This window comes from Agrilus planipennis, unplaced genomic scaffold, assembly GCF_000699045.2.
Source record: "Agrilus planipennis isolate EAB-ADULT unplaced genomic scaffold, Apla_2.0 scaffold72, whole genome shotgun sequence".
NCBI lineage: Eukaryota > Metazoa > Arthropoda > Insecta > Coleoptera > Buprestidae > Agrilus > Agrilus planipennis.
Window position 1 is genome coordinate 501,445 of NW_020439081.1, and position 12,774 is coordinate 514,218.

At 36.2% G+C, this 12,774-nt stretch overlaps 1 protein-coding gene across 1 annotated transcript in view; it reads right to left on the minus strand.

Annotated features, from left to right (window-relative positions):
- Positions 1-12,302, minus strand: part of LOC108733179 (hemicentin-1-like) — an 81,887-nt gene extending 69,585 nt beyond the window's left edge. The window contains exon 1 of the mRNA XM_018464238.2: positions 12,094-12,302. Within this exon, the coding sequence (XP_018319740.1) occupies positions 12,094-12,223 (130 nt within the window). The 5' untranslated portion in view covers positions 12,224-12,302. The remainder of the gene's footprint in view (positions 1-12,093) is intronic.
- Between the last annotated feature and the right edge of the window lie 472 nt (positions 12,303-12,774).

Consider the following 12,774-nt stretch of genomic DNA (forward strand, 5'->3'; position numbering starts at 1 on the left):
GCTTTAAAACATGCATTTTTTCACGAAAATCTTTGATCTCTAATAACTCAAAAAGTATTGATTTATTTTAATAACTTTATATAACAAATTTTTCTTACAATTGGTCCCTTTATCGTAAATTACCATAAATAATTTCCACCCCCGAGAAGGGGTTGCATCCACCCTCAGGGTAAAAGCGCAAGTTGGCACTATGTCACTTTTGTTTCTTCAGGTATCCTCTAACTACTCACCAGTTTTCATGAAAATCGATGAAGGTTCAACGAAATCGGAGGTAAAAACCTTCAGTGACTGTACTATAAGTGTTGCACGTTCAAGAGATCCTGAGCGCTCCCAGTTCGTATGCGATTTTATTTTAGTACCTAAATGTAATTAAACTGTCGTTTAATTTTAATCTGTGGGAAACCTTTCACCAAAAATCAAAGAGACCAGAGCTCAAGAAGGAGACAGAGCAATTGATTAAAATTACGAATTGAACCCCGCTTTTCTTTTAATATTACTAAGTATTCACGTCACGATAAACGCCGCAAAAAAATGATCGCTTTTATGTATGTGTCTTTATGTCTACTAGTAAAAAAGAATAACAAATTATTTTAAAAAATTGCTCCCGTAAATCAAACCCCTAGTTGGTATGAGAGGCGACCAATGAGATACAGAAACAATTAAAGGGAAGATAATAAAGAAAAATGATGCAATATAAGCACCGACCACGGAGCCGTGCTATCTAAATTATTCGAAATGTAAATTGAATGTGGCGGAATCCTCAGTTAGACGATTTAAAAGTCAGATTACCAAAATGCACTTATAGTGAGATATGGGCTTCTAGTCAGTAAGTGTTTCAAATTTGCAATTACAATTTCGCCCTCGTCCGTCCGGGTACTTGTAGGAGGAACAACCCCATTTTTTTGAATTTGTTGTTCTACCACCGATATTAGATATCGATCGACGTATATTTCTCACGATCCTTCGATTCCCTTGGTGACCACTATACACATACCTATCTATCCATTGGTACAGTCACCGCTTCACTGTTCGACCCTTATCTCATTTCACGTTGAAAAGTTATAAATAATTCCACAGAGTGGATTACAAACCTGAACAGAGGTCGGATCGCGTAGGCGAATGTGTATCATAAATATATTGACTAGTTTATATCCGGTAATATCAGCGAAATCCACTACATGAATGCGCTCAGACGTATCTGTCTACAGGTACACTTACAATTTTTAATTTAATTATTAATAATGATTGTCAGGTATCTATACATCTATTTACACCCTCTCTGTAATTGTACATAAGTTGTATCTAGAGTTACTTTGATTACTTTCTTATCCTGAGCCAATCTTTGCATTTTTCCAAAAACATCCCACATCCGTAACTATTTGCCAACAGTAATCTAATCTAGGTCTACCTCTACCCCTCCTAACTCCCGTTTCTGCCTTTAATTTGCCTTTGACTAGATCTTCATTCCTGAGAAGGTGCCCTACCAACCTATCTCGACTATTTCTTATTGGTTTCCACGGAGCCCCCTGTTCTCGTATTCTTTCTAATACCTCTTCATTTCTAACCTTCTCTATCGACGGTATCCTCATCACTCGCCGCTAACACCACATTTCGAATGCTTCTAACCTTTTCTTTTCCGTCGCGCCCACCGTTNAGTCTTAGGGCTGACGACCAAATGATGATGATGATGCATTGTTTGCCATTTTACCTAACGGTTTCGTTATATATCTGCAGGATGGCCTACGAATCAAGTTATTCATTCATCATCATCATAAGGTCTTTAGCCCTAAGACTGGTTGGACACGCACATCCACTCTTTCCTATCCTGACCTAATCTTCTCATTTCCCTGAAACTAGAACAACCCACATCCTTAACTGCTTCTAACATGTCTCTGACTAGACCTTCATGCCTGAGAAGGTTGGTAGGACACCTTTATAGCCTATTTATTATTGACTTCCACGGAGTCCTCTGTTCTCCTATTCTTTCTAATACCTCTTCATTTCTAACTTTCTCTATTGACGGTATCCTCATCATTCCCCTGTAACACCACAACAGCCGCGCTCCAAAAACATACTCCTTTAATAATATTTTTCGAATTTCTAAATTAATTAAAAATAAACAACTAAACCATAATTGTAAACTTATTAATTTCTATATAAAAACATATTTACTAAAGTTTCCAAGTTGGTAGTTCAAGATTAGAAAATTTAAAATACCCACAATAAAAAATTTTAACGGGAGCAGTTTCTAGTTTATTTCCCGCCTCATAAAAGGGGTATTTCGTAATTTATTGTAATAACTAACTAAGTTAAACTTTAGCCTATACATTAGATATATGTATATTGCTTCCAAGTTTAGGGACGACGCGACGCCGACGCCTTTCCAATTTGACATGTACAAAGAAAACGCTAACTCACTGAAGTTATTGTGTTATTAGTCTGCCGAGTTTTCCGGATTAGTAAAACAAATTTGCATACGCATAAGGAGCCGAGATATAATGTACAATACGTCTTTCCAACAGACGCTATCACGCATAATTGAATGTTGAAGCAATTGACAGTTTTTGCCAAACTCTTACCATCATCTCTGGTTCTATAACGAAGCACTTGGTCAATAATCGACTTAATACTTTTAAATTTACAATACGAATTTTAGAAATTCAAAGAAAGTTTGGAGCGCGGCGCTGTACGGGTGCAAACACGGACAGTGGGCGCAGCCCAAAGAAAAGGTTAGAAGCATTCAATATGTGGTGTTACAGGCTAATGATGAGGATACCGTGGATAGAGAAGGTTAGAAATGAAGAGGTATTAGAAAGAGTAGGAGAACAGGGGACTCTATGGAAATCAATAAGAAATAGGCGAGATAGGTAAGTAGGACACCTTCTCAGGCATGAAGGTCTAGTCAGAGAGATATAAGGCAGAAACGGGAGTTAGGAGGGGTAGAGGTAGACCTAGATTAGATTACGGTTCGCAAATACTTAAGGATGTGGGTTGTTCTACTTTTAAGGAAATGCGAAGATTAGCCCAGGATAGGAAGAGTGGAGGCGCGTATTCAACCAGTCGTAGGACTGACGACCTTATGATGATGAGAAAGTTCGAAATTTCTAAAAATAATTAGGTATTTGTGGGTTGTTATTGATGAGTAGTGAGTACATTTAACTAATAATTTGAAGTAGATATCTACCCTCACTGTACTTAAATTCAATAAACCAAAACGGAACTCCATCGTGTGCTCTTGACTTTTTTTTTCATTGTAAAATTTAGGGAACAACAATTAATTAAGTTTTTAGGGAGGGGGGACTTTCACCTTCCCTCTCATAGCGTAAATCGAAGTTTCTGAAGTTGTATAAGTCTAATACACTTAGTAAGCGAGTAACTCTTTCGGTTTTCTTTGCGGAATGGGGAGTCAACATAGGTGACGTTCACCACCTGACGGCCTTTATTGATCTTGACGCCGTTGTTGGTTGGACCGGCCGTCCGAGGTATACGCAGAACACCCTTTCGCTTTGCTCGCTCTGCATAACAATATTCATACACAAAGGACCTACCATTATTGCGGATATTACGAACTTAGTCGTCAGTCAGCTCTTGACGTGAATTTAGCGAGCAAAAGAATATCCCAAAAAAACCTTCAACGATAAAAAGTAGTAATTACGAGAACGAGATGAAAATTTTCCGACTTGATAGAAGAAACACCAATTTTTTGTTTTTTAAAACGCGGTCTTCACAGAACCTAATACATTTTTCATAACGACAATCTAATGAGCATATCTCTACCTATATCTTATAGATGACAATTATGTACCCATAGATATATATTGAAATCTACTAATTATTTGTTTAATATCATTTTAAAAGGGAAAGACATTACCCATTTGTAAAAAAGGTAATATGCCCAGGCAAAAAGGACCTCATAGTCGAGTTACATTTTTACATCTCATATTGACCTTTCCAAAAGTCTATCCCAGACCGGGAATACAACAAAAAGTATCTACTACAATGTCGAACAAATTGGTAACTGATGTAAAGTAATAACATTTGGTACCTGTAAGTTATCTATGGTTGCAACCGAGTTGTATGTGCTACAAATTGTTGCAGTAGCAAAGTTCAATATCGGATGTATGTCTGTAATTTGTCAGAAGCGTCATGCTTCACGGTTCCCTGCAAGAAATGGCTTACATTTGTTTCAAACTAGACGGCTTTAGCCAACCATCGGGACAAAAACGATCGGGACTTTTTACGCGAATTTTCTATGGGCTAAACCCTTTAGCGAATCCATTTATTTCACGTAACAAAAAGAATAAACTTCAAAAACCTATAGAGAAATCGCTCCGTTCGTCTATTGATCTTATTCAACAATGGAAACAAAATCTTTGAGTCATTATTTATACTTTAGGGGAAAAAAATAATTGAAACTGGATCGACGTAAACCACCATCAGGCGATTTGAAGTAAATTAGTGAGATATTTTGTAATATAAAAGGCATACATTAATTTCTGTCAGTTATATTAGGTAATTATACATTTCACATCCATATACAAAGCCTCTACTCCAAGTATTATTTTTTTTCGAATTTACAAATTAACTGATCGCGAGTACAAAAGTGATTTCTTTTTCTATCCTGTTACGGTCATCAATATTCCACATTTTAACGAATTCAGAATCGAGGGAATATCATTAATAGGTACTTTTTGAATTTAGGTCAACATGTAAAGTAAAAATTCTAAATTTGCAGCCAATATAATTGACAAATAAAANTATCCGGTAATATCAGCGAAATCCACTACATGAATGCGCTCAGACGTATCTGTTTACAGGTACACTTACAATTTTTAATTTAATTATTAATAATGATTGTCAGGTATCTATACATCTATTTACACCCTCTCTGTAATTGTACATAAGTTGTATCTAGAGTTACTTTGATTATAAGATCGTAAGTCCTAAGATTGGTTGGACACGCACCTCCACTCTTTCTTATCCTGAGCTAATTTTGCATTTTTACAAAAACTAGAATATCCTATATCCGTAACTATTTGCAAACAGTAATCTAATCTATGTCTACTTCTACTCCTCTTAACTCTTGTTTCTGACTCTAATTTGCCTCTGACTAGACCTTCATTCCTGAGAAGGTGTCCTACCAACCAACCTATCTCGCCTATTTCTTATTGGCTTCCATGGAGATCTCTGTTTTCATATTCTTTCTAATACCTCTTCATTTCTAACCTTCTCTATCCACGGTATCCTCATCATTCCCTTGTAACATCACATTTCGAATGCTTCTAACCTCATCTTCTCCGCCGCGTCCACCGTCCATGTTTCGCAGCCGAACAACGCCGCGCTCCAAGCATACACCTTTAACAACCTTTTTCGAATTTCTAAATTAATCGTCCGAGAGCATAGAAATGATTTCTTTATATTGAAGGTGACTCGACTCTGCACTATTCTCTGTTTTATATTCCTACAAGTCCTTTCGTCCTGACTTCTTAGATACCTAAAATCAGCCACTATATTTCTAATCATCTATCTCTATACACTTCTAATTTTTCGTCTCCTATATATTTACATTCGCTCTTTCCCTTGCATACCAGTATTTTTGTTTTACTTTTATGACATCCATTTTAATTAATGTGCCACAGATTTTTAAATGGGTTTATGATACTTTTACATATAACGCCAATTGTGAATCCAAAATAACTTCAAAGGGTTTTTTACTTAAATTAGGTTATGTTAGCCTATGGTTTAGTTTGGTTGCTTTTATTTCTTTTGAAATAGTCGAGGCTATCAAGAGACCACCATAATTGTAAACTTATTAATTTCTATATAAAAACATATTTACTAAAGTTTCCAAGTTGGTAGTTCAAGATTAGAAAATTTAAAATACCCACAATAAAAAATTTTAACGGGAGCAGTTTCTAGTTTATTTCCCGCCTCATAAAAGGGGTATTTCGTAATTTATTGTAATAACTAACTAAGTTAAACTTTAGCCTATACATTAGATATATGTATATTGCTTCCAAGTTTAGGGACGACGCGACGCCGACGCCTTTCCAATTTGACATGTACAAAGAAAACGCTAACTCACTGAAGTTATTGTGTTATTAGTCTGCCGAGTTTTCCGGATTAGTAAAACAAATTTGCATACGCATAAGGAGCCGAGATATAATGTACAATACGTCTTTCCAACAGACGCGGTTGCTATCGCAAAACCCTCGGCACCTCCACATCCCCGATACACCCCTTCGCTAATAAAGCGCGACGAAGGTTAAGGAGCTTACATTAATTTGATGCAGAAAGTGACATAAACGGATGAGTGTAGATTTCACCGAATTAGTTTGCGCTACGATACGAAATTGTTCATATCGTAAACACAGAAAAACACTAACATAACATTCAAAAGGCAGTTTGGCCCAGCTCACTAAATTAAGGATGCCCTTATAATAATTAAAATAATTATAATCACGCATAATTGAATGTTGAAGCAATTGACAGTTTTTGCCAAACTCTTACCATCATCTCTGGTTCTATAACGAAGCACTTGGTCAATAATCGACTTAATACTTTTAAATTTACAATACGAATTTTAGAAATTCAAAGAAAGTTTGGAGCGCGGCGCTGTACGGGTGCAAACACGGACAGTGGGCGCAGCCCAAAGAAAAGGTTAGAAGCATTCAATATGTGGTGTTACAGGCTAATGATGAGGATACCGTGGATAGAGAAGGTTAGAAATGAAGAGGTATTAGAAAGAGTAGGAGAACAGGGGACTCTATGGAAATCAATAAGAAATAGGCGAGATAGGTAAGTAGGACACCTTCTCAGGCATGAAGGTCTAGTCAGAGAGATATAAGGCAGAAACGGGAGTTAGGAGGGGTAGAGGTAGACCTAGATTAGATTACGGTTCGCAAATACTTAAGGATGTGGGTTGTTCTACTTTTAAGGAAATGCGAAGATTAGCCCAGGATAGGAAGAGTGGAGGCGCGTATTCAACCAGTCGTAGGACTGACGACCTTATGATGATGAGAAAGTTCGAAATTTCTAAAAATAATTAGGTATTTGTGGGTTGTTATTGATGAGTAGTGAGTACATTTAACTAATAATTTGAAGTAGATATCTACCCTCACTGTACTTAAATTCAATAAACCAAAACGGAACTCCATCGTGTGCTCTTGACTTTTTTTTTCATTGTAAAATTTAGGGAACAACAATTAATTAAGTTTTTAGGGAGGGGGGACTTTCACCTTCCCTCTCATAGCGTAAATCGAAGTTTCTGAAGTTGTATAAGTCTAATACACTTAGTAAGCGAGTAACTCTTTCGGTTTTCTTTGCGGAATGGGGAGTCAACATAGGTGACGTTCACCACCTGACGGCCTTTATTGATCTTGACGCCGTTGTTGGTTGGACCGGCCGTCCGAGGTATACGCAGAACACCCTTTCGCTTTGCTCGCTCTGCATAACAATATTCATACACAAAGGACCTACCATTATTGCGGATATTACGAACTTAGTCGTCAGTCAGCTCTTGACGTGAATTTAGCGAGCAAAAGAATATCCCAAAAAAACCTTCAACGATAAAAAGTAGTAATTACGAGAACGAGATGAAAATTTTCCGACTTGATAGAAGAAACACCAATTTTTTGTTTTTTAAAACGCGGTCTTCACAGAACCTAATACATTTTTCATAACGACAATCTAATGAGCATATCTCTACCTATATCTTATAGATGACAATTATGTACCCATAGATATATATTGAAATCTACTAATTATTTGTTTAATATCATTTTAAAAGGGAAAGACATTACCCATTTGTAAAAAAGGTAATATGCCCAGGCAAAAAGGACCTCATAGTCGAGTTACATTTTTACATCTCATATTGACCTTTCCAAAAGTCTATCCCAGACCGGGAATACAACAAAAAGTATCTACTACAATGTCGAACAAATTGGTAACTGATGTAAAGTAATAACATTTGGTACCTGTAAGTTATCTATGGTTGCAACCGAGTTGTATGTGCTACAAATTGTTGCAGTAGCAAAGTTCAATATCGGATGTATGTCTGTAATTTGTCAGAAGCGTCATGCTTCACGGTTCCCTGCAAGAAATGGCTTACATTTGTTTCAAACTAGACGGCTTTAGCCAACCATCGGGACAAAAACGATCGGGACTTTTTACGCGAATTTTCTATGGGCTAAACCCTTTAGCGAATCCATTTATTTCACGTAACAAAAAGAATAAACTTCAAAAACCTATAGAGAAATCGCTCCGTTCGTCTATTGATCTTATTCAACAATGGAAACAAAATCTTTGAGTCATTATTTATACTTTAGGGGAAAAAAATAATTGAAACTGGATCGACGTAAACCACCATCAGGCGATTTGAAGTAAATTAGTGAGATATTTTGTAATATAAAAGGCATACATTAATTTCTGTCAGTTTTATTAGGTAATTATACATTTCACATCCATATACAAAGCCCCTACTTTCGAATTTACAAATTAACTGATCGCGAGCACAAAAGTGATTTCTTTTTCTATCCTGTTACGGTCATCAATATTCCACATTTTAACGAATTCAGAATCGAGGGAATATCATTAATAGGTACTTTTTGAATTTAGGTCAACATGTAATCTAAAAATTCTAAATTTGCAGCCAATATAATTGACAAATAAAATAAGAATTATATATCGGTCTAAGGACCTATATCCATTCTAGGGGTATTGTCTAAAAGTCTTAAATTCCTCCGAGTAAGAGTGTAGATCATATTTCACAACGCCAGATGTACTTACCAGGTAAGACATCTCCAATTCATGTTTCAACTATTGTTTTCAGAATTCTTCTAACAGTATACATCCCTACACATGATATTATGCTTATCAACCCGTGTCTTATATTTTCTCTATTACTTACATACATGCACTGAAATAACCCAGGGACGAAGTCTTTGTCAACATGACATATAATGAATGATGTGCCATTCTTTTCCAGCATATTACGCAGATAGATTGTTCAACTGCGAGAGTTATATTGCAGTTCGCAATTTTAACATAATATGTTGCATATGCTGTATTTGTTGTAACAAAATACCCTACATTCCATATTGTTTTTAGAGTTACGGTCGCAGAAAAAGAATAGATAATAACGGGGAACAAATTTTATGCTCACAAAAAAACAAAAATAATCGTAAAAAAATATTCTACACATATTTATGTTGATACCCATATAAAGGCACTTGTTAGGTGTAGGTAAATAGCTCCGGAAATGTTGTATATTTCAATGGTACGTTTAGGTCTCAAGCGGCAGCCGAAAGCATTTAATTATTTCGTCATAAACAATATTAGCTTCTGTTGGACGTGTTTGTTCTCAGAATACAAATCAGCGTAAAGTAATTGAATTGTCCACCGTGATAATTACCTCAAAGGTAAGCCATGCGTGTACAGCGCATGGAGTCACAAAACAGCCCAGCTGCATAATTCAATATCTTTGACCGCATATAGTTTATATAGCATAATAAAACAATTGAGAATACATTATCAAATCTCAATTGCAGTATAAACTTATTTCATAAAGACAGAGAATTCTTTCTACCAGCAGATTATTATTAATATGTAAATCTATTAGGCTTTCAATGGTACACAATGGATGAAATACAATTTGAAACTCCTAAAACTAAAACAACCCACATCCTTAACTATTTTCGAACAGTAATCTAATCTAGGTCTACCTCTACCCCTCCTAACTCCCGTTTCTGCCTCTAATATGTCTCTGACTATACCTTCACGCCTGAGAAGGTGTCCTACCAACCTATCTCGCCTATTTTTTATTGACTTCCATAGAGTCCTCTGTTCTCCTATTCTTTCTAATACCTCTTCATTTGTAACCTTTTCTACCCACGTTATCCTCATCATACGTCGCTAACACCACATTTCGAACGCTTCTAACCTTTTGCGTTTCCGCAGCGCCCACTGTCCATGTTTCGCACCCATACAACGCCGCGCTCCAAACATACACCTTTAACAACCTTTTTCGAATTTCTAAATTAACCGTTCGCGAGCATAGAAGTGACTTCTTTTTATTAAAGGCGACACGACCCTGCGCTATCCTCTGCTTTATATCTACTACTCCTTCCATCCTCACTTATCTGACTTCCTAGGTATCTAAAATCAGCCACTTCTTCTAATTCTTCGTCTCCTATCTTTATATTCGCTCTTTCCCTACTTTTTCTTCCCTTGCATACTAGTATTTTAGTTTTAATTTTATTTATTTTCATACAATACTGATCTGTCAGTACCGCTTTCATTTTATTTAAAGCTATCTCTAAGTCCTCCTTGCTAGATGCTAATACTGCTATAACAATGTGTAAACTGTTTAAACTATTAAGAACGATTTCCTGATTTTCCCTTTTCTGACATCTTCATTATGTCTACATCCCTGTACTTTTGAAAAATATCCATGTTTGTTTAGTCTTGTTTTAAAAGTGCGACCAGTTTGTCCAATATAAATTGCATCGTAATTCTATTTTTTTTTTTTAACTAAAATATGTTTACTAAAAGGTCAGTTACGTTTGGAATATTCGTCTACAGTTACATTTGGAATATGGGTAGTAGAATAGTATATCATTTTGGTGAAGTTTTAAAACACTTTCCGCTTTAAAAATGTACTTCTACGTAAATGAAAATCACCACGAGACAGATATTACTCAGAAATAATAGTCAACGAAACCTAATAACTGATTTGAAAAGAGGAAAATGCAGAGACAGGTGTTTGACATTTTCTACGAAAGAGACATAGAAATTCACGATTATTGGGCATGTGATAAATTATCACGTACGACAGTTTGATTGAAAAATTGAATCGCTGCATTCGCCGATTTAGATTTATGTGAACATCTATCTACACTAGAAAATGGTTTGGACTTACAGATTACGTGCGAATTCAATATTAAACGTCAGTCATGCATACAAAGCGTAAAATGGAAGATAATATTAAAGATCATAATATTCGTTTATAGTTGTTTTTAAGAACGATTGTTTATACATCCGAAATGTTAGTTTATCAATTCTGAAGAAGTTATTGCGCTTTTATTTTATGTTTGTATTTATTCTCTCAGATTTATTTGTTAACCAAATTTTCTAAGTTCAACATATTTCAAAGATCCTAGTCTTTCTACGAGAGACTCGAGTCTCTCTATTTTTCTGTTTTATTGATTCAGTCTCTCTGTGATAGACTCGAATCTCTGAATTAACAATTTTATCGTTCGAGTCTCTCATACAGAAACTGTGAGAGATCCATAAAAACACCTAGGCAATAAATGAGAGGATGTGAAAGACTCTCAGAGACGCTGAAAGACTCTGAGAGACTGGAGAGAGACTGGTAGCTTTTGTCTAGGGGTGAGATAAATACGCTTAAGCAACCCCCTTATTTTCTTATTGTTTTTAATCGAAACTTTTCAAGTTTAACTTGAGCATTTCATTCAGAAAATCGACGCACTAAAAGCTCTTCAAAAACTGCGACATTTTATGAAGAATGTCTTTTAATATGGGCACTCTCTCTGACTATGTTGCAAGTTTAGTAGCTAGTAAAGTTCAAAGAACAAAGTTGCAGTTACTTAATGCCCAAAATAGCAAACTATCCCGTTTAAGCGATAAGAAAACAATTTTACTCCCCGGGCACATTATCTTCATAATTTTGCACTTCGAAACTAAGAGGGTTTATATAGTCGAAACTGATGTAGTGATGCAGTGTCATCAAAATTTATCGGATCATAACTTCGTAACTGTAACAAACATGTACAACTTAAGTTTTGTCGAAGAACAAATTTCAACTTCGAAGAGTTAGTAGATAAGCTATGTCAATTCTGGTCCAAAATCCCATGCATGAAGGTTTATTTTCGTTTTCGTTCAATTTTACCCCCTCCATACCTACTCTGACGTCACGGAAACTAGCTGCTGTTAGCCATCGTTGACAGTAACAACAAGGGAATATGAAATTAATTTTACAAACTTACTTGACTGATTTTTTTAATCTTTTGTGAGTTTTATCAAAGACGTGTTACTGTTTACTACGTGCTAAATTAGATTAACAAGACGACTTACCAATAACTGTCAAATTGACTTTACTGTTACGGGTTTGGGCGATTTTGAAGTCGACGCGGCACCTATAGACGCCCTCGTCGCTTTCTCGGATATGATCGACGCCAAGTTCCGCAGGATGTTTGTCGGGCATGAAGTAAGCCCTGTTGGAGAACACGTGTTCGTGTGACCATCGTTCGGCCGCACCAAATCCCCGTTCACGTCCATCAACACTGTAACAAACGTCATTTCTATATATATATATAATTCAGCACAGAAAAAACACTTTAAACGTTTATTACGTATTATATGTATTTCATACACCAATGATTTAAGCATGAGACAGGCCGCCAAGAAATTTGTACCAAAATTGCTCAATTTCAGCAACTGCATCATATAACTTTGCTAAGAAGCTGTTGGACTGTTGTCCGCGATGGCCCAAATTTGCTCCAGAGGGTCATAACTAGTAATGAATCATGGGTTTATGGTTATGATGTGGAAACCAAAGCTCAATCATCCCAGTGCAAGCTGCCGCACGAGCCAAAATCCGCGCCAAGTTAGGTCGAATGTGAAGGTTTTGTTTACAGTTTTCTTCGATTATATGGGGGTGGTGCATCATGAGTCTTTACCACAGGGTAGAACGGTCAATAAGGAATGTTACCTGCAAGTTATGCGCAATTTGCGCGAAGCAATTTGCCAGAAATT